The sequence below is a fragment of the Thermobia domestica genome, chromosome 17, assembly GCF_964235325.1.
Source record: "Thermobia domestica chromosome 17, izTheDome1.hap1.1, whole genome shotgun sequence".
Classification (NCBI taxonomy): domain Eukaryota; kingdom Metazoa; phylum Arthropoda; class Insecta; order Zygentoma; family Lepismatidae; genus Thermobia; species Thermobia domestica.
Genome location: NC_137470.1, coordinates 46,592,884 through 46,616,087, shown reverse-complemented (window position 1 = coordinate 46,616,087; position 23,204 = coordinate 46,592,884). Strand labels below are relative to the sequence as shown.

At 36.1% G+C, this 23,204-nt stretch overlaps 1 protein-coding gene across 1 annotated transcript in view; it reads left to right on the top strand.

The window, feature by feature from the left end:
* Nucleotides 1-22,185, top strand: part of LOC145674544 (uncharacterized) — a 62,730-nt gene extending 40,545 nt beyond the window's left edge. The window contains exons 3-4 of the mRNA XM_081744711.1: nucleotides 7,439-7,608; nucleotides 21,565-22,185. Of these exons, the coding sequence (XP_081600837.1) occupies nucleotides 7,439-7,608; nucleotides 21,565-21,630 (236 nt within the window). The 3' untranslated portion in view covers nucleotides 21,631-22,185. The remainder of the gene's footprint in view (nucleotides 1-7,438; nucleotides 7,609-21,564) is intronic.
* The last annotated feature ends 1,019 nt before the right edge of the window (nucleotides 22,186-23,204 follow it).

Genomic DNA, 23,204 nt, shown 5'->3' with positions numbered 1-23,204 from the left:
ATATCACCTATTTCTTCATTAGTTCTTCTTCTCCATTTATCACCATCTTTCACAGATCCGTAGATTTTTATTACGATTCTTCTATCAAATATACGGAGCATGTTCTCATTTCGCTTCGTCATTGTCCATATTTCCGCTCCATATCTTATTACAGGCCTTACCATATATCCTAATTTTTGGACCCTTACTGATTAGTTTACTCTTCAGCACTGGCATGTTGCAATGGCATGCCTTATTTCCTGCTTGTATTCTTATACTGATCTTTCATTCTGTTTTGGTTATTCAGTGCCATATCTAGATATGTAAAGCTATTCACCACTTCAAAGGTCTTGTTTTTTATCACCAATTCCGTTCTGTCTCTTTCCTTCATTTTTCTAGAGTAAGGCCGCGCTAAGAAGAGCTCTGACAACTCTCACGTGCGATCACGCGCGGTTGCCATTATCTTCTGTAACAATACAATATAACAAGGGGCACATTTTGTGGGAAAATAATCACCTATGTATTACAACAAAAACATTATTTAACATTGTGCCTGACGAAAGTATTAGTCAAAAGAAACAAACAAGTTAGTTTGCGTTAAGATCGTAAAGAAAACAACCGTTACTTCTAAACACAGGCCTTATGCAGAATCGTTTTGACGTATGATTAGCGTCATACTAAATGTCTGACTACTGCATATGTCGAACTCTTTGGTATGACATCAAGCTTCTTCGTGGCTAAGCGATTAGCGTACGCCTTTGGCATGGGAGACCCCGGTTCGATTCCCGGCGGGAGCTCAAGTGGTACGGATTCCACGTCAATCAGTAGGTCCACGTCTCATATAACCTCGCTGCTGAAAGAGGCGTTAAACTCAAAATCAACTCAACTCTTTAGTATGACACTAAACACGCGTGAGAACGACTCTGCGTAAGATTCATAATGTTTTATATATATATATATATATATATATATATATATATATATATATATATATATATGAAAACTACTTACGTTAGAGAATGGCTTTCAATTGTAGACAATTTAATTCTATTTACTGTAGAAATCCTACGCTTTTTTCCTAGGGTGGATAAAGTTTCCGTCGGTTCAGTGAGGTCTTTCGGGCACTTCTCTTTTGTGATTCTTTTCACAGTTGTAGGGCTAATGTATACAGCTGAATATACTCTTTCAATCACTTTATTCAATGGCAATAAAGGACCGTCGTTACGTTCTTTTTCCAAATAGTCCCTAATATTAAACACAAATTCCCCTGCCTGACTTGTCAAGGGCACCCCCTTTCCGCACTTCTTACGCACTTCAGGCATTGTGTTCATAAACACAAACACATACTAAATTTATATTTTAGGTCTATGTGAATAATACGAATACAAACTATGTTCCACTGATGGATGAAAATAACAACGATTACACCACAATATTCACACCAATGCACTGAGATGATAGCACAAAAAATCAAAATAACCTGACAACACAAAAACTTTCACAGTAATGAGTAGGTATAATTGCGACAACACTGTTCTGTTACCATGGAAACAACCTAGTGTTTCCAAATGTATTTTTGTGGGTCTAAACCTATCCTCCCCTTCACATATTAGTGAAAATATGTCTTCTACGAAAAGACAAACATAGCTGGATCATGTTCGTTACTTTCCAACTACTCAATTTCTAAATCAGTCCTTATGAAAAGCTCATTATAACGGTCTCTGTAGTATATAGACTATGTACATTTTTTCGATGTCAACAAATTTCCCACAAAGTCCATTAGAAATTTTACTAATTTCAGCCTGACATTCCAAATCACTTTTTATTGCCCTTGAACTTTAGAAGAGCCGTACAGACTCCCTACCCTCTTCGCTTTCAGTTTCACGAAAACCTACTCCCTGCGGCGACAGGGAGGTGCACCGGTTGTTGTTCCATGTTTGCTGTATTTACGTAGCAAACTTGTCAAAAGAACAGAGTTGTGTCAATAAGTGAAAAAAGAAAAAAAAAATCATTATTGTTGCAATAACGTTAGGCCTAGTGGATCTACGCTGTGCTGGAATGTTGAGGAGTAAAGTGAAGTACGTTTATTTTTTAAATATCTAGTTTGTAAATATTTCAACTTATAATCTGATTCAATCAGTGATAAAGTAATTCGATTCCTTCATCGTTCTGTCAACTGGTTGCTTTGATTCTTCTTGCTATGATAGTTCGCAACACTATCGTCAACTTGCACGATGTTAGATCTGTCAGAGCTCAGGTTACGATGGCCTTAGAATAGATATTACTATATCATTATTTTCTTTTTCCTTTATTGACCCTCAATCCCATATTTTCTGTTTCTTGTTCCAGTCTAGTATATATCTGTTTCAGTTCTTTTTCAGATCTGGCTGTAATTGTGATGCCATCGGCGTACGCTAATATCTCGCTTAATTTTGTGAAAATAGTTCCTCGTTTGTCTATTTTGTTTATTGCTCTGTGTGAAACTATATTGAAGTGTGTCCTCCAGGGCCCATCCCTTTGTTTGACTGCACTATTGTATTCAAATGAATCCGTTATCTCCTACTTTCACCATAGCTTTTGTTTGTGCTTGCCCCGGATAAAATTTCGAATAATAGTTGGAGTTCCATTCGAATTAGTACGTCGGAAGCAAATGCTAAACATAGTAAATTTGGGTTTGGTTACCAGTTGTGTTGTTTTGTTACTGATAAAAATATTTCAATATTTGATATGTGTAAAGCGTTACTGGAGTTAGTAACAGTGTAATGATTTATATGATTTCATTCACAACGACGTATTTCTGGGTTGATGTTCGCCGGAGTGACACGTTCCGATTTATTCACGTTACTTTGTATTATTTCACTTCCTGGCCAGAGATAACTCTTTGAAGCTGGAAATTGCGGCCAACATCTCAGACCGAATGTCTATCTGGCGGAACAAGATTCATCGTATACTTTTACATACAAAGTAACAATGAAGTGTTGTGTAGCAGTTTGAGATAGTATACGTGCTTCGTTGTGTTCATATAGTAATCAACGAAAACCAGATTCTTACAGGGCGTAACGGAGGAAGCAAACAGAAAAAGACAGCAAGTAAAGGAAAGTAGGTAAAGCAATGATGTCATGTTCATTGTGATTGTAACAAACAGAAAATGTGCAATCTACAAGAACTTTTAAATATTTTTTTATTATTATTATTCATTTAATTTTACTATCGTTCATTAGATAGGAGTGTTCCATCTTTACGACTCTGCTTTATGCTTAACGTTTCATAGTTATGATTTGTAAGATAAATGGACCCACAGTTTTCGCGACCAAACGGTTAGCGTTTGTTGCTTTGGCGGGCGTGGTTAACCCGGTTTTGCTTCTTGGGGAAACTCATGAAATTTTAGTTCCACATTAAGCTATAAATCAACGTCTCAACGTATAGTCGAGGCAAAAAAGACATGCTAAGCTGAAATTTTAAGCCAGTCGGACCTGCGACCTGTGTACCTTGGCTGCTAGCCTACAGCTCAGATCACTCGATCACGCATATCGTAATTTTTGAAATTAAAGTGAAAAATAATGTTGTGACTCAACATCAGCTATAGAAACAGGAAATTGTGTTATTTTCTCAATATATTAAGTTGTAATTGTTTTATCATTTTACTCCCATTTAGTTTATAACATTGTTAATCGCTAAACATGATCAGCACTCCTAACTGGTGTTTGTTCTGTGCAGACTTGTGTTCAAATTGTCTTCTGACAGTGAGTGGTGATTACATCACAGAGTCCCTTCGTGCTTAGTGTTATACTAGTATAACAATGTAAACACCTTATATCTGTGTTATATTTATTGTATTTTAAGAATACCCTAAGTAGTGTCAAATTATACGTAACTCCGGTGGCTGTTAATACTGTAGCAAAGAGGAAACTTGTATCCATTGATTTTTCACACTCTTCTCGTTTCTTTCTCCTTTTTCACTTAATGAATTATTTTGTAAGTATTAATTTGTATTTATAACTGGTCTTCACGGCTTAAACGTGAAACTTGAAAGTATTCATTTTTCTTTCGCTACTCTGTGATCTTAGCTTGCATTTTCGTTTACAGTTACTTTGGATAAAGAAGAAAAGAAGCAAAGAAATTATGGAACTTTTACTTGGTTAGACTTTGAAGAGAATCGCACTGTAGTATAGTGTACTTGTTTTGAACACGATTTTCTGCTCATGGAAGGTCATATTAAAATATCTGTAATCTTACTTTTGCAATTATATTTCTTATTTGCACATCTCACAGTAAGTTACACAAAACACATTGAAAACTATAGTTCTGTTACATACTCATACTTGTCTATACTACACACATGTATATAAAGGCGTATAACCAAAGAAACAAATTTGAAACTCAACACACTCAAAGCAGTGTGTTGTTGTATGAATTCAAACCTGAAGAAGAACAGCAGGGCTCCCAGCTGTCTCCTATTTTTTTCCCATAGTTTGGAAATGTGTGTATATTTGTCCTATGTTTTAATCTTGTCCTTTATTTCCTATATTTTTCAGTCATTTAATTATTAAAAATACAGGTCAAGGGTTAAATTGCTACATATTAGCATTATGCTAAATGCATCTTTTTTTTTTTTCTGAGAGACTAGTCACTAATCCTAATTATTATTTTTTCATTTTTTTTTTTCCTATCCTCCCATGTTTTTTGCTTAGTCTTCCAAATGTAGCTTAGCTGAAAAACCTTGCCATGCTCTAGTTTCTTATAACGCAAGCTGTGTTAGCATTTTCTTGTGTAACAGTTGTTAGAAGCGTTTATATAATTTGCAGAGCTATGGTGAATGAAATGCGGTTACATTATTTATTTCAGAAGGAAATACGTTGATCAAATAATTCAATGTTTAATTAGATTAAAATATTTCATTACACACAAATAAGTTATCAGTCTTCTTTTTCCATTAGAAAGACACGAAGTAAAGAAAAATAATGTCAAAATAGAGTTCATCTGTAAATAAAAGAACTAGAAGGATAGTAGGAAGGTAGACAAAAGTTAACATTTTTAAGTGTATTCAAAATTACGTATGAATAACGACATGTAAAAGGTGTTAAATGCCATGGTAATCATATAAATAAAAGTAAACTATTTTTTTTTCTTCTGAGGTAGTGCGAATATGTTCTAAATTCTAACAATATTAAAGCTGCATTTTTAGTGTTTTCAATGCCTTGTTCAAATTCTATTGTTTGCACAAAAATCATACAAACAAAAGAAAAAGTAACGTGAAAAGACTAATTCAGAATGTATGGAGGGGTGGTATCCTTAAAGAAATAATACTTCCAAGTTGCACTACTGATTTGTGTTTGTGCATTGTAGTCAAAATTGATGGTACTCCGGAAAATCTGTAATGAATACTGGAAAAGTCTTGCAAGGTTGGCGGGTGAAGGGTGGCCTTTCCTTACAACACATTTGTATTTTTTTTTTCTGTGTTTCAGAGCGTAATATTTTATTGTAGAAACCAAACTGTCCTATATTTTTTGAATGTCCTGCTGGGAGGCCTGGAACTGTCATATCGTGTAGTAATACGCAGTGATGTTCAGTATTCTTAAGAGGACCTTTATAATAGAACCTGGAATCGCTTGTTCAGGACCAGCAGAATCAAACCTGTATGCTGAATATATAATCAGCATGAGCTAATACTTTTGCTATTATATGCAAAGGTAAAGTGGCTCATTCTTCCATTTGATCGCGCATCAATGTGGCCAACGTACTATAGCTAGAAACGTGCAGTTTGAAAGTAAGAAAGAAAAAAAAAATACTTCTTGTGTCATAGTAGCGGGGATAAAAAAAGATGTCTTTAAAATACATAACCTTCATTATCAAGAATAGAGTTTATCCTGTATATATATATATATATATATATATATATATATAGATAGATAGATAGATAGATAGATAGATAGATAGATAGATATAGAAATGAAATGAAATGAGTTGCATGTCCGACGGTTATGCCGGTTAGGCTAAAGGAGACGGTGACGATGAGAAATGAATGAAATGGTGGAATGAAGAAAGTGGGAGGAAATGGGAGAACCCCGAGAAAACCCCCAAGCACGGTGTTTGTCCACCACAAAGTGCATACGGCGCGAGCTGGGATCGAACCAAAGACCCCAAGCACCGGAGGTGAACGCTCTACCACTGAGCCACCGCGCCCCCAGGGATTCTATTTGAGTCAAGTGCCCTGACCAGGAATCGAATCCAACAGAGAGAGTGCGCGCGTTAGCCTTTCATCCAGGAGACTGCACACAGTTTTGCACAAATGATTTTGTATGCACCAAACTATGGATAAGAAGAACTTTAGGGAATTTTAATTCGAAAAGCGGTAGGGGGATTAAAGGGCTTCTGTTATTATTGGATATTTCCTTTGAGACGCTAGACATACAGCTAGAAATTTTGTATAGGAATGTTTTTGTTATATACAGAATATTAGGAGCTCGGTTGTGGCTATAAAGTTACCGTACGGGCCTTCGGAGCGGGAAACCCATGTTCGATTTCCTGTAGGAGGTCATGCGTTTCCAATCGTACGCATCCAATCGCATGAGATTGTAGGTGTATGTCTTATATTAATCTTGTTAACCCACTTTTGCAAGAAACAGCATAATGACGAAATATTATGTCTCCGTACTTTACTCGCCATTTTGCCTAATTCCCATTTTGCCTAACACTTTATAAGCTGTCAATCACATTTAATAATCACATCCGCTATTTTAAGTGAAATGTTATTTTCCATTTAGCCTAATTCCCATTACGCCTAACGATCTTATCAGGAGGGTAATACCCCCTATATAGAAGATCTGCTAGTGTTTCCATACTTATACAAGTCTCAGAAATTGCATACAAGAGCCCTTGTTGACAAAAGCAACGATTACACAGCCACACACAAAAAGTAAAAGTTCTTTGCACCGGTCTCCAGGGTATGGATTCGATGTATTTTGTTATACAATCTAAATTTCGAAAACCCAAGACGGTTAACCATGTCATTTTTTTTATGGGCGAAAAATTTGAGCGATTTTGGATAGGAAGGACACACGCTATTATGATAAGTTGTTAATATGATTGTAGTAATTTATTTGATATAAGTTATTTTTTGCATATTTGAAATGTTTTCTGTTATTGTTATTTGAAATAAATGTGACTTTTGTATGTAAGAGTCTGTCACCTATTTATGTTTAAAGTATGGAAATATTGTCAGATCTTCTATATAGGTAGTTTTTCCTTCCTAATAAGACCGTTAGACGTAATGGGAATTGGCATTTCACCTAAAATGGCGGATGTGATTATTACCTGTGATTGACAACTGATAAACTGTTAGGCAAAGTGGGAAGACACCGTGTCCATTAAACTGAACTCTCAGTATATTATATATATGTAGTATATACAATTCAAATGTGGACTTGTTTTTTTATGCCTGAATACATTACCTTTTTAGAAGTTTGTGAAGCGGCTTGCAGTAGTTCTTTTGATCTGGTTGACATTGACGTGAAAGTTCAAGTGATCAGAAGAAGATCGACCAAGGAAGTGAAAGAGTCCTGCCAGGGATTAAAGCACGAGGCCCGAGAGTTACGAGTACTTATTCAGATATTCCTGCGGAAATCTGAGGTAAGCATTCTAGTATGTTTGAATCTCTTAATTCGACTTATACCGTATAGTCTTAGTTATGTTTGTTTCATGTTCTCCGTGAAGTATTATATAAGAAAAAGTCTTAGAAGATGATAATTTCGGGAAACGATATATCCCATATCCGATCTTACAAGTACAGTTACATTATACAGGATGTTTCAAAACAACATCGACAACGTTTAGGAGGTGATTTCAGACACCAGGATAAGACAAGAAGCATAGACCAACCTGGGTGCACAAATCTATCATTTCGGAGTTACAGGCTGCCGAAAACATGAAAAAATGAACTTTAAAGATCCATAGCTTCAAAACTATGGGATGTACCATAGTGGGGTCGAGACATCACTGAGGAACTCGTATGTGCCCTTTCCAAATATCCATTTTCAGTATCCCGCGGTACTTCTGCAACAATTTTTATAGAAGTAGTTGCTGAGTACTTCAAATTGTATTCCCGTAGTCAAACTCCCTCCATAAAAGTTGTGTGAGTACTAAAGCATCAAATATACATTAACAATTCTTTTGTTACATTGTCGAAACTGTTTCAAAAGTATTATTAACATATATTTGGTGCTTTGATCAGTTGTTTTATTAATGTTGTAAAATATTTCAAAAACTATAATGAACAAGGTACATATTATTTCTCTGACACAATACTGTTGAGGAACCAAACCTTAGTACGAGGGTGAGTCAATAAGTATCTACATTTATTATTATTTATTACCAAAACAGTAGAGTGTTTTTATTCATATCAGTTTTCAACATAGTCATCCTTCTTTTCAATGTACCTTGTCCACTGTTGCACAAACTTTCCTATACCCTCTGCAAAAAAGTTTTTTAATCGCGCAGCAAGCCACGAACGCACCGTTTGCTTCACCTGTTGATCGGAGCTGAATCGACGGCCTCTAAGGAATTCTTTAATTGGACCAAACAAATGGTAAGCCGACGGGGAGAGATCGGGACTGTATGCTGGATACTCCAACACTTCAAAACTCAGTGTCTTAAAAGTTTGAGCGGTGTGGGCGGCAGTATGTGGACGTGCATTATCATGCAGCACAAGAACATTTTCCGACAATCGACCTCTGCGTTTATTACGAATTGCAGGCTTCAACTCGCTTACCAGCATATCACTGTACCTTTTACTGTATATTATTGACCCTTTTTCTAGTTATTGTTCCAGGATTGGATCCCTTGTGAATCAAAAGCACTCTGGGCATCAGTTTCCCTGCACAATGTTACTCTTGAATACTTGACGAAGATCCAGGACGCTTCCATTCCATTCTCTAGCGTTTCCTCTCTGGTTCAAAGAGATGAATCCACGTTTCAGCTCGAGTGATGATTCGCCTAAAAAAGCGCTTCAGTTTCGTTATCATAACTGCCCAGTAGGTGCTGACAGATTCTCACACGGTTCCGCATGTGATCTTCATCAAGTTTTTTTTTTTTTTCGGAACCCATCTCGCACAGACTTTGTGAAAGTTGATGCAGAACCATTGACTAATCTGCATATGGTTTGCTACTTCATTAACAGTCACTCATCTCTTATTCAGAATCAAGCCACGAACTCGTTCAATAAGGTCATCAATTTTATAGCTGAACGCCATTCTCTTTTCTCATCCTTCATGATCGTTGTACTACTTTTCAACTGTTGAATCCACTGGTAAAGACTTTGCTGTGGCAACACATTGTCCCCGTTTGCTGAAAGTCATCTATGAATTTCCGCTCCGGGTACACCTTCAAACTAGAAAAAACGGATGAGAGAACACTGTTCTTCTTTGGTGCACACAGAGTGTGGCGCCGCCATCTTTGTTTCCAACAGCGCAAAGCGGACTGATGTGATAACGCTGCAACTTACCACAGGCGAAGCCAACAGTGATACGTAGCGTCTGGTGAGCACACAATACTGTAGAGCCAACCTGAAAAGAAATAGAAAAATATTGCAGTTACTTATTGACTTACCCTCGTAGAAACATATTATGCTCGTGAATTATGTAATTCAAAAGAAAAAGAAATAAATAAGCCAAAAGATAACGTTAAATGATCCAGTCCTTATTAGCATAATTATTAAAATATATACTAAAATATCAGAACTGAATATGAATTACTTACTAGAGTTATGTTCATTTCAGACTTCCAAACTACACTATGCATAAGTGTCGGAAGTCTTATAAAACGGCTCCGTCCGTCTCGCGACAGGTATCAGAGCAAAAACTGTAAGAGATATCAAAATGTGGTTTCTTGCAGTTGATTGAGCGTTCCAAGAATAGATTGCATTTCGTTTGTTAACCCTCCATTCAAACCGAAAGTCAGCTCCTTTCGTGTCTAAGCGGTTAGCCTATCCGCCTGTGGCGTGGGAGACCCGTGTTTTATTCCTGGCGGGAGCCCATGTGGTTCGGATTCCACGTTAATCAGTAGGTCTCGTCTTATATAGCCTCACTGCTAAAAGGGACGTTAAACTCAGTCAACTCAACTCAAACCGGAAATGGTTAAAATAAACCATTTCCGCTTTCAAAAGTTATTATCATAGTACAAAATGGTATTACATGGCGACAAGGGTGTCAAGAGAACGTAACATTTCAACCGCAACACACTACCAAAACCGAAAATGTCTGAAATTTACTACTACTTCCGCTTTCAATACTGATTTCCACAGAGCAAAAACACTAAGAGATATCGATATGCAGTTTTTTCCGTTCGATTCAGCTTCTCAAGTGTAGGTTCTATCTCCTCCATTAATTTTTATTGAATCCGGAAGTGGTTAAAGTTAATCATTACTGGTTTGAGCTTTTCTCACAGAGCAGGGCATACCGAGTAATGACTTTCTGATATGGATTTAGCATGAGATGAATAGGTTCTCTCTTTGGTCTTATTACTCTATTGCAAGCAGTAGTTATAGATGTATTACTTCAAGTTTGATAAATGAATTCCCTTATTTTGGAAGTCTACCGTAATTTCATGGTATGAAATGAAACTCACTTAGTTTTAGCTATGTTCTTTCTTATATAAGATTGGCACGTACCTATTCTATTATAAAATGAAGTAAAGTGACCTAGATCAATGTATTCTAGATAGAAACATGAAATATGCATAGAGTGCTCCGCTTGTCACGAAAGCAAGGGATAAGGAAATATTTTTGAAATGCATATCGTATAAAAACGGGTGAAGGGTTAAAATCGGATTCAAATATTTTTTTTCTTAAAAGTAGAGTATCTCAGAATTCCTGGAGTTAGAAAGGTAAAAGTAGACATATAAAATGTTCATTTGGAATAACCAAAAACATAGGGCGAAAGGGTGAAATTATTTATACAATATATTCAAATTTCAAATTCTTTATTCACAATATGCTGAATGTTACATTTTGCTTAAGTTATGGTGTGAAATTTCGCATATAAACTTTTGATTAAAAATAACGTGTTTCGGCGTTTTCGGAAATTCCACTTCTAAAAGAGGAATTGGCGGCAATTTCTGTATAATTCTAACTTTCATTTTTATATTAACAACGTACACAATGTAAGGGTGCGCTTAAGTTGGAGATGTGATATTTGATATACGAATTTTTCATTAAAAAAAAGCCAAATACGTGTTTAAGCTTTACTTTCTTTCGGTCTTCCTTTCGTTCTTGAGTAATCTTAAGGAGGACAAGTTTTATTGAGAGTGGACTAGGTATGCCGATATTGCGAGTTCTCATATAATTAAGAATAGTTTCTTTTCTTCGCGATGAATTGAGCTTCGGATTAATTACACGTCTATTGTAGGGTGTATTATTCAAAACTCAGCCACTGGTATATCTAGGTTTTAGTGCGGAGTTTCCAAAGCAATACTCAAAAATTTCTGCTTTCATTGTCCCATGATAGTCCATAGGACCTTCAGACTTTTTGTTCGTTTGTTATAAATAAATCACCATTTACGTTATCAAATCCATCACCATAATTCATAACAATTCTTTCCCCTTTTTTGTCTGAAGTTGTATCTACGCAATTCTCAGAATCCTCGGGCCAATTCTGCATTTGACATGTGTTTCTATTGTACCAAGATTAGTCTAGGTACAGGTCGTAGTATCTCCGAACGACAAGCTTTAATTTCTTCCAGATAATGATATATCTAAGCAATAACTTGATTGAACTCACACTTTGCACGTTTTCTTGACACTAATTTCTACCAAAATCTCATACTATGTTACGAACAACGTAATGTTCTGATGGAACAAAGAAATTCGTAGATAGTTTCGGATGACTTCTCGCACATAATTTGAAATAACGTTCTTGCTGTTGGTGACTCCTTATTTACAGCATTTGTATACCGTATATCGCAGCAAATCGCGAGTCAAGTTATCTATTTTGCTGAAAGATAACCCTTTCTTTTCACGTGTCACTTCGTTGCAACATATTGTTTGACGTCTGAAGTAAGTTCGATAACATTTTTGCTCGGCAAATCTCGGTCGTTTTGAACCACTGCATGCAAAAGCTTTTGTGTGTTCCGCAATATAAGCACACTTTGCTTCCTCACCTTTTTCCCACTTCCAAGTACTCCATCCTTCTCTTAGTCTATCCGGCACAACCGTAGGACGTAAAACTTAAAGATTTCATTTCATTTTCCATCCTTCTCATTGTTTCTTTGACTTCTCTGGTTAAAGGGACCAGGTTGCGGATCTTCTGGTGCCGAAATCGTTATCCAGGGCCGAAAGAAATTAAATACTTTCGATCAGCAAGAGGATATTAAGACACCAGCAGGCTACAACCATTTTCAACAAAATTGCTAGGGAAAGTAGAGAACTTGAATTTATAGATCTGATAACTGTTGACATAAAAAAAAAAAAACATACATTTAACCCCTTTTGTATGTGCTTCCTGCTCATTCATGAATTAAGAAGATCTAACTCTGTTGTTAACTATACCGAGAATTTAAGTTTAAACGTACGTGTATGCGATTCATTTTATCATCGTTTGCAAAATTCGGAAACCTATAAAATTCAGGGAAGAAGTAGAAGATAATCCCATTCCCCGTCCTAAAGTATAAATCGAAACAAGAGCACCAAAAGTAAGTCTCTTGTAGAAATTTTTATAAATAAAAATGAAAGTGGCTGTTTATGACTTAATAAGTCTCGAACCACTCGACCGATCTCGATCAAATTTTCAACATAGATGAGGTTCGGGCCTGTGATGTTTCTTATTTCACTGTGACGGTGCAACTTAGGAGAGGGCAAGATATATATATATATATAAATGATCGATATTAGTGTCGAATCCATAGATTTTGGGGACGCTAAGATGGACATTGACACTTCCGATGCTGCTTAAATCGAAATTAAGCAGAAAGCGCTTCTGTAATAGTAAAAAGTGCTGAGTAACGGAACATGTTACTAATTTTTCTTATTTTAACCCTGCGATGTAGGTAATTGACCTTAGTTCAGAATAAACGTATACCCTTCTAGAGCCAAAAGTACAATGTTTTTTAATGCTTTTTTTATATTCAAAATATGAATCTTCGTCAACCCATTTACCCGTAATGCATCTTTTATGAAGAATAAATAAAAATGTCACTTTATAGAAATTTTTTGAATACAAACATAATGCAAGTTACTATCTAGGTCGAACTGAAAAATCAGTTTGTGCTTTTCCTGTCCTGATATGGCAATCTGAAGTCGAAACCTTTAAACAGGGGAAGAACCAGTCATTCAATTTAGAAATCTGGCAGCATTGACTCTTTCACGAACACCAGGGAAGTTTGCGATTGGTAAGATACAGGAGGTAGAGGAAGATCTATCCTCTTTCAAAAAAGAACTTCCTTTAATGGTGTTCCCGAGATTACACGTATTGTAAAAGAAACTTCTTGTTTCGATTCGGAACACTTATGAAGTCTACGGAAGGATGGGTATCAGCTAGTGCCGATACAGAACAATATTAAAACAGTTTGTTATTGCAGCGTTACATGGTGAAGTTTTGCGTCAAACTGGATAAAACTGCGAGTGAGACCCATGACATGATCAAGACTGCTTATCGGAGTGATTCCATGGGTCGATCAAGTGTTTTTGAGTGGTAGAAATTGTTTTGGGAAGAAAGAGAGCAAGTTGAAGATAGGGAACGGTGAGGACGCCCTTCAACGGCAAACAGTGACGAAAACTTAGTGAAAGTGCTGCATTCTACGTGAAAGTACTTGAAAGATTAAGGAAACGAGTCGCCCGCGTCCATCCAACAATGGCTGGATCATGGAAGCTTCATCACGACAATGCGCCGAGCCACACCTCCTTTGCTGTCATGGACTTCCAGACCAAACATGGTATCACACAGCTTCCCCACCCATCCTACAACCCAGATGTCGCTCCTGTAGACTTCTTCCCCTGACTGAAGAGGGTCATGAAAGGACGGCACCACGGCTTGCTCCAGGTCATTCAAGAGGCCGTAACAAGGGAACTGAAGAGCATTTCTAGTTTGTGCGTTCCAGGGAGCCTTCAGCGAATGGCAGAGTCGCTGGAAATGCTGTATTGATGCAGGAGGAAAACTATTAAGGCGATGTGTAAAAATTGTGAATAATTTTTTTTAAAAATCAGTCCTTTCCAGACAAACCCTGTATAGGTGTGTAGTGATAGAGAACTATTCCAGGTACAAAATATCATACAAACGATCCTAGCCTCTGAGAGAGTGTGGTAGTTAATATTGTGTTCGGTTTCTCAGATACTCCTAATCTTTCTCTCTCTCTCTCTTCATTCTATCGATTATTTCGTCAGTCTCTTGTGAACTATAGGACAAACACAGAGGACTTTAAACTAAAGATTTCATGTCATTTTATTTGAATTAACTGATGACATTTATTCAATGTGTTCATATCGTCTAGTTACAGACAAGTGCAACATAGTAATTAAGGCAGTAAAGTAATAGGGACTTGCTTAGTAAATGTACAACGTTAAAACTGCGCAGTTGAGAAACAGTTACAGAGCTAGCCACTGGGAGTATTGTGCTTTAATCTGGGAGGACCATAGTTTAGAAGAACTAAAAGTGATGTGTGGGGAAACAGCAAAATATAACACTGTACTGGCTAATAGTATACGTTGTGTAATATCACTTCTGATGTGTTCTTCTGTATGAGCTCCATGCAAAATTCCCACAAACGGAATCCAATATACTGTACAACATATTTAATTGTGGAACGAAGTTAATGATCGGTTGTGATATTCTGCCAAAAAATGAGATTTCAAAAAGCTTCCTGAAATTATGCTACGCCTTCCGCACCAGAGTTCCTTAACCTTTGAGTAGTCGCGCCGCAGTCAAAAGCACCAAAGGGAAATTATTTGTTATTTTCCGTTGTTTGTCGGACAGACTCCACCGTCCACCTAGTCTTCCCTCACACCTCCCCCAACATTCCTGTTCAATCAGTCCGTTATCCGTTGTTTAGTTTAACTACTAGTGATTGTTTAGTGACTCTGCCGTGCTTTCCAACACGCGCGACCGACTAAACGTGTATTGGTTTTCCCAGTGCCTCGCTTCCCACGTAACTTTTGCTTTGGAGATATTTTAAGCTTTATAAATATTTTTAATGGACAGAAGAGGGATCTACAGAGTTAACAAACTGATACAAAGTGCGAAAAAAGAGGAAATTAGGGATTAACAGCCTAAAAGAACAGAGGGAAATGTTAGGAAAGGACTATTCAGATAAATCAGCCAAGATGATCTCGTGGAACTTCTGTCTGAGGAAGATCATAGCAAAGAAAGATAATGTAGAAGTGAGTGAACACGAAAGTGGAAGTGAGGAGTCTGCAAGTGAGCTTGAAGACTTTCAACCCAGAAATGACCAGCGATTCTTCGAATGCTGTTAGAGCAGCAGAGGCCGAAATAAGCGATGGCGAAGTGTATAAAACAGTGTAGAATTGAAGATAACCTAAAAGATATCAATGTAGTGATGTATAGGAGGTGAAGTTTCAATATAATAGGACCGTAAAATAATTCAGTGTAAATTTGATTTGATTTGATTTTAATTTAGCGTCCTTTTCAGCATCGAGACTATATGAGACGTGCATCTACTGCTAAAAGTGAGATCCGAACCACATGAACTTCCACCGAGATTCGAACCTCGAAGACCCACGCCAAAGACGTGTGCTAACCTCTTAGCTACGAGTGAATGTAAAATACGCTGTGAAGATTTGTTTTATTGTTATGTTTATATAATATTTACTTTACTAATTTACTATTGTATTTTCTAATTTTAGATGAACCAAAGAGTTGACTTCCAAATGTACTATTATAAAAAAAAGAAATATTGTGTTTCCATACAAAAATAAAAGAACAGCATTAGAACATGAATTTCCAATTAAACTACTGCGTAGTTATTTATCTAAAAATATATGTAACAAAGAAAACCATATTTTACTCCAGATAAGAATAAAAAAACAGTAGATGTCTAGTGTAGGTTTCTTTAATAGTTATTACTGTAAAACTTATTATAATAATAAGTATTTCATTCCCTCCTAATCAAAAACATACAAAATTACCTTTCTAGTACAAGAAAAATGTTTAAAACTATATTTGCAACACATTATGTTCATGCGGTCATTATGACCGTTCGCGACTACTCGCGTTACTTCGGCAGCGCGCCTTCTCGAAGGTTAAAGGAATGATAGCTATTATGTTCACTCGACTGATAAAGCTCTTTATAGTCGATTTTTAGAGCAAACATTTACGTGTACAATATGAATAACCACATTTTATATTAATGTCGAACATTTGAATTGTGGGGGATAAATTAATTATTATGATACATAATATGTTTTATAAAGCTTACTTTTCTTGTTCTCTATCTTCATGCTAACTTTTTAAAAATTCTTTCAATGGTTGACGCTGAAGGTGCTGGTGAACAGTGTAATTGTGATGAACTGGTACTTGGTTGCTGGTAATTAAGCACTGTGGAGAAAAATACATAACGCTTACTTCAGGCTTTAATATGAATATCTACTGTAATGTTTTCAAGATATTTCCGGGTCATAGTATCAATATGACTAAATCACATTCACATCAAATGTAGCCCACTCAATGACAACTGATCTTCCAGTACAGCGAAATTCGGATGATTTTTGTTTTTTCATTGCCCATTTCAAATACTCACAATGTTATTGATATCTGAGGAATTTGTGGACCAGGAAAAATACGAAACACGAGTCAGGTATATCTCAAACCAACCCTGCATAGTAAAGCGCGATGGATAATGCAGTTGTCAACTTGAAGATACGGTTTCCAACACTAAGGTACTTTGGGCGTGCTTTGCTCTGTCAGTCTAAATTCCGTTATTATTGCTGTAGAAAACTGCAAAGGTTCAATGTTTCTGTTACTCTAGCATCCTTAGTCAGTAACACTGAATAATGAATATGGTATTGTAAGTTTTCGATTAGCATGTAGATTAAAGTACGTAATAATCTGCCGTAATACCATTCGAAAAAAATATATCTTTATGTTGGATTGGCAAAACAGCTGATCTGGTGGTATTGCAGATTATGTCAAATTACTTCCTTCTTTTGGTACGCGACATCTGTGAAAACAGCGCATCGATTGTATCTTCCATTTCTGATTAATTCGCGGTTCAATTTTAAGTGAATTGCCTTGTATATACACAAGAAATTTCCTGTTTATAGACCCGGTGGTTAAGAAAATGGAACGAAAGAAAGTCTCCCCAGCGTCTTCATATAGATTTATACAAATAAATACAGCAGTTGTATTTTCTGAAGCAAAAAGCCCTCTTAAATCAAATGTCTGTTACGTTTAACCATATGAAAGCTACTCGTACATGAAATGATACATTAGATCATAAATATTTTGCAAGCTTGTTCCGCCTTTTTCGATATTGGCCAGCTTCTGTTATTTCAGGAAGACGCCACTGAAAATTTAATTGAGGTGTCTTGAGTAGTTTTTAAGTGATTGACAGCCATAAACACATATACCCCATCCATAATACGGCGGAGCCTCCTTTAAGAGCCTCAACTCACTAGTTAGTAAAAGCATGACAATATGAAAACCTCGCTCACAGAATGCCAACGTTCATCGATAATAATAATCATCACATTGCAGCTCATCGTGAGCTAAGGAAGAATTTTGTGTTAGTCATTCAACTTGAGATCAAATGCCGTCATCAACGAAAGAAAGAAATGTCAAAAGGATTGTTTCAATTTTGCTATTATGCAGTAAGAAAAACGTGTGGAAAAAAAATATATATTTAGAAAAAGAAGCGACATCATCTGTCAATAGACTAGAACAATAAGCTCTTTTTGCCTAAAGGCACGTATACTAGCTTGACACCGTGGCCTATTAAGATAGTAAGTATTCATACAAATAGTTATGCTGAACAACAGTCGCATCCTTTTAGAGTTATCAGCGCCAGAAATCGAGAAAACCGTCAAAAAAATTAATAATGATAGAAAAAGCGGGTTTGAAATCTACATGGGAAGTCATACCTGAATTTAAAAATAATTCCTGGATTTTAGGGCAATTGCACATGAATTAAAAAAAATCCTGGACATACTATGAAGGAAATGTAGGTCCAAATAAACATGTATGGAAGGACTGGCCAGCAAAGAAATATGCTTCGTGTGAAGCATGTCGATATTTCGCACAGATGGAATTTGGTAGGGAATTTCTTTATGCACTATGCCTGTTGCATATCTACACCGATACGTATTAGACTGAAATTAGGAGAGTTAACAAGTACTACTACAAATAGGAAATAACGTCATAGCTCTGTGAAATAATGATTAGTCCTAGGATAAATACAGGCGTATATACAGGAAGCCCAAGTGGTTCGAAACCTCTTCAATCCTATTTATTAAAACTAAATATATAATTATTATTACTTACTAAACGTGTTCTCGTTTATCATTATTTATTTATTAAGGAGTTAAATGGCTGGGCATAAATCTGAAAGAGGGACTTGAAATAGGAAGATTGGTAAGTGTATAACTAAAGCTTATTTATCCTGATGAACAAAAACAACTTCAACTGTTCCCTTCTATGTTTTCCAATACACATCTACAAAAAGGATAAATAAAGAATGGTGTGTACAGGACTTGAAGCTGTCTTGTTTTGGAAAGGTGTCGTCAAAGTGATGCCTCATTCTAGAAAAAAAGTGTCTTTTTGTGTTGGGACAGTTTCGTCTCGTCACGGAAATTTTCCCTTGTCTTCTCTCGCGGACAACACTAATCAAAACTATGAATGAGCTAACACAATTGTCGAACTTTCTGCATAGCAGCTTCTGCAATATGACAATTGAAATACTTTTTGGAACTAATCCTGGTTCATATGATGGTACTTCAGTACTTTGGGTTTTCTTCTATTGCTGAACTGTCACGGATATAATTCAGCTCTCATTTGTGTGCTACTCAATAAGCTTTCGTTAACCTAACAACACTCGAAATTATTTTCCAGAGACAACTGACTTTTTTGAAGAGATTTTAAAGAAGGTGCTTAAATGTTATAAACATTCTAAAAGCTTCGTTATGAAATATTTAGTTTTCAGACAATCCTACACAGCAAAAAATAAGGTGTTAACACAAAATGACTACCACTTTATGGTGTTACTTGTGCGTTAATTTAACACCAAGGACATCGCTTTCCGAGCATATCAGAAATAACAAGTAATTGTCAGTGAAAATTTACGTTAGATTTTATTGTTTGCTATACGTAAACATTTACGCAGTATATTTAGCATTTATGCCAAGTAACGAGTAACGTACTATGTTTTCTGTAATCAACCACGAAAATAGTTTTGTGACCATATGAATTGTCTGACAACAGTTACATGAGTAGGTGCTGCCTACTGTTCTTATCTGTTCTTCTTATGTGCTAGTATATAAGAACAACAGGTGACAACACTACTGCTGATATAACTGTTCTCAGATGATTCATAGACTTACTGAACTATTTTCGTGACCGATTACAGCAAAGATATTACGTTATTCGTTATTGGCATTAATGCCAAATATACTGCATAAAGCTTTGCTCATCGCAAGCAATAAAATCCAATTCAAATTCTCACTGACAATTAGTAGTTACTTCTGATAGGATCGGAAGGCGATGTCTGTGGTGTTAAATTAACACACAAGTAACACGCTAAAGTGCTAGTCATTTGTGTTATTTCACACCTTATTTTTTGCTATGCATTAAGGCCTATACAAATATTATTATTATATAATTCAGTAGTAGTGAAACCTTTGACAAATGAAAGACGTGGATTCGATTCTCGGACAATTAAACAAGATTTCTGTTTGTCATGTAATTTGTACCTTCAAATGACGAACTACGTTACGATCACTCTGTCTTATTAAACAGTTACGATCGTAAGTATTTCCAGATATAGATGATTTTCGAACTCAAAGATATGATGTATTTTATTGTAAATTTTTATTCTGAAACAGGAGCAAATTACTAAATACGTCCTGAAAAACGTTTCACATCATATTTTAACATCAAAGTTTGATTCCATTTTATAATAAAAAAGAGCACCTCTGAAGGTAAAATATCCCGTGTGTGGTGGCGTAATTCTTGAAAATAATGTTGACTTTTACATGAAATTGATATTAGTCATTTCATTAACTAACAGAAAAATGAAACTATTTTTAAATGGCATTTATTTGAATATACTTATTTATTCTTATTTAGTACTTCAAAGTATTTCCACGTACCCCAACTTTCTGAATAAAATTAGTTTCTCCGGTACCGGAGGATTGTGAAACATGGGTATTTGAGTACAGCGTTTATTAATTCCTCTGTAATTTCTTGAACCGCTTGCGAAAGGTCCCTTCAGTTCTCGAGCTATGTAGGTTTAAAAATTTATTTTCCGACGGCTTCGGCAGCTTTCAAAGTAATCGTGTTTTTCCATCCATGTTTATAAAAACTATTTTCTTCCGTTTGATGTATGAAATCACTTCCCGGAGTTCGATCTTCGAATTTTGTAATATATATATATATATATATATATATATAATGTTTCATATGTTACGTTGAATGGTAATGACGTATAGTTAGTCACATCATGTTCATAATACTCGTAGTTGTAATTGTTCAAATTAAGCTAGCAGGACTTCAGAAAGGGAAGTATTTTCTGAAATTAATATGTCGAACTGGGTCTCTTTAAACATCACTTCTAGACTGATCTTAAATGCTTATTAACAAAATGTAAAAAATAAGATCTGGCAATTATTGTTTGATATATTCAGTTATACGAGGCGCATCTAGAAATTAAATTTCTCTTGCGTCCTATTGCTAGGAAACCGTATGTTGCGCAAAGCGATTGCGTGCACGTGACGGAATAAGGTCCTAGCATTGCGCATGCACCAGCGGAACTTCCCTAATGCTCTCAGTAGCATCATGGCAGTGCTTGAAGATGGACGTTCCTATTCCAGCTTCCACCACGTGTGAAGTGCGAACAGTGGTGAAGTTTTTGAATGCACAGAGCATAGCGTCGATTGAAATTCATAGTCAGCTCTGCCAGGTCTATGGGCCTAACGTCATGAGCGAGCAGTTCCCGCAGATTTCACGCTTCTTATGGCACACCATAGTCACGGAACGCTTATAGAAGTTGTGTGCCAGGTGGGTGCCGAAGCAGCTGACTCCAGTACACAAAGCAAGGCACATAGGGTCTGCATTGAAATTTTTGCAACGATACAGCTGACGATGGATTTCAGTCGGCGCTATGCTCTGTGTATTCAAAGACTTTATCACTGCTTGCACTTCATATGCAGCGGGATCTCGAATAGGAACTTCCATCTTCAACCACTGCCACGACGCTACTGAGAACACTAGAGAAGTTCCGCTGGCGCATGCACCATGCTACGATCTTACTCTCTCGCGCGCACGCAGTCGCTTCGTGCAGCATACGGTTTCCTAGCTATTGGATGCGTGGGAAAGTTACTTTCTGAATACTCTTCGTATCGTTCATGAAATAGAAATTATTGATGACTCTTTACAGGATACACTGCAGGACGCTACCTTAAGCAGAAACAAGAAGACTCACGTGAAACTGATACAGAATTGATGGTTATTCGTGAATCAGGAAGAAAGGAGTCATAATCACATTGATTGATCGAGAGAGACAAATTTCCGAATTTGTTATGAAGGTATACAAACCATACAATAAGGTGCAGTGCCTTATTTGAACTTAAGTGATAACGGTGCTTTAGAGATTGGTTATATGTAACAGAAGTTTTATTTAGTTGCATTCTTTAATTTTTATTGTATTGCCTGATGGTTTAACTAAGGGATTTTTCTTGAAACATACTAGAAGATAATATTGATTGATCAAGAGAGACAGCGTTTCACGTTTATTGTGAAGGTGTAGAAGTAGAAACCATACAGTAACCTTTGGTATCGTAATGGGACTTACTTGAGAATGGTGCTTTAAAAATTAGTTATATATAATACAGGTTTAACTTCGTTCCTTTATTTGTTCTTTTATTTTCTCGTGTTTTAATTATGGCTTTTTAATCCATCTATTGTACCTGTTGTACCTGAAGCTTGTATTTATGAAAAAAAAATAAAGAAGAAGTAAAGATTTTCTGATAATGATGCTTTAAAGATTGGCTATATATAATATGGGTTTTATTTCATTCTTTTAATTGTTCTTGTATTTTCTCATGGTTTAATTATAACTTTTAATTTATTTACTGCATGTTTTGCTTAAAATTTTGTCTTTATGAAACAAGAAGAAACTAAAGGTTTTTTGTGAAGCAGGAGAGGAGGAGTCAACATTATACTGATCGAACGAGATAGACAACGTTTTGCACTTATTCTCAAGATGTAGAAACCATACAGTAACGTTTGGTACATTAATTGAACTTAATTGATAGTGATGCTTTTAGGATGTGTTATCTATACAGGGTAAGTGAAAACATTATTTGAGAGAAAGCATTTAGTCAGTTTTCGTTATAGAGAGTCTCAACCTGCCCACCAGCACGATTAATACACATACAATTTAGTGTCCGAACACACATTTCGGGGAGAATATTGAATATCACACCTTTTATTCTGTCCTTGAGTTCTTCGATATCTCTCAGTTTTGTACTACACACTCACTTCTTTATCGTACTCCTTAAGGTGATATGGTACCTCTAGCAACCTTGAAAGTTAGCCCATTTAAAAAGCATAGCAAAGTTTTTCACTATTTTCTTCATTATTATTAAGGTTACAAACGTCAAAATTTGAACAAACCTAGAGGAGACACATATCTATGCCTTGCCTGTTTTAGATTTTGAAAAAAAAAAAAAACACATTAAGGAAACTTCTATCTTTAACTTTGAAAACATGGCAACAGTAAGACCTGAACTCCCTGCAACGTTATAGTTTTTCTTTCCGCCCGAATCGAACGGCAAGTTCATTTCTCTGCCTCGCTCAAGTTGTTCCAATCAGGTGACTCATAAACAACGGTATAACCAAAACATTCTTTTCTCATCTCTCTCCCTCTCTCTTTTTTCTTTCTTTTCATTCTGCGAATTCCTGGAAGGGTAGTTGTCACTTGTCAGCTTACCATTTCCGCAAAATAATATAGTACAGATGTCAGTTTGTGATCTTTGGGAAAAATTATAGAAAAAATATTGTTGGAATCCATCTAGG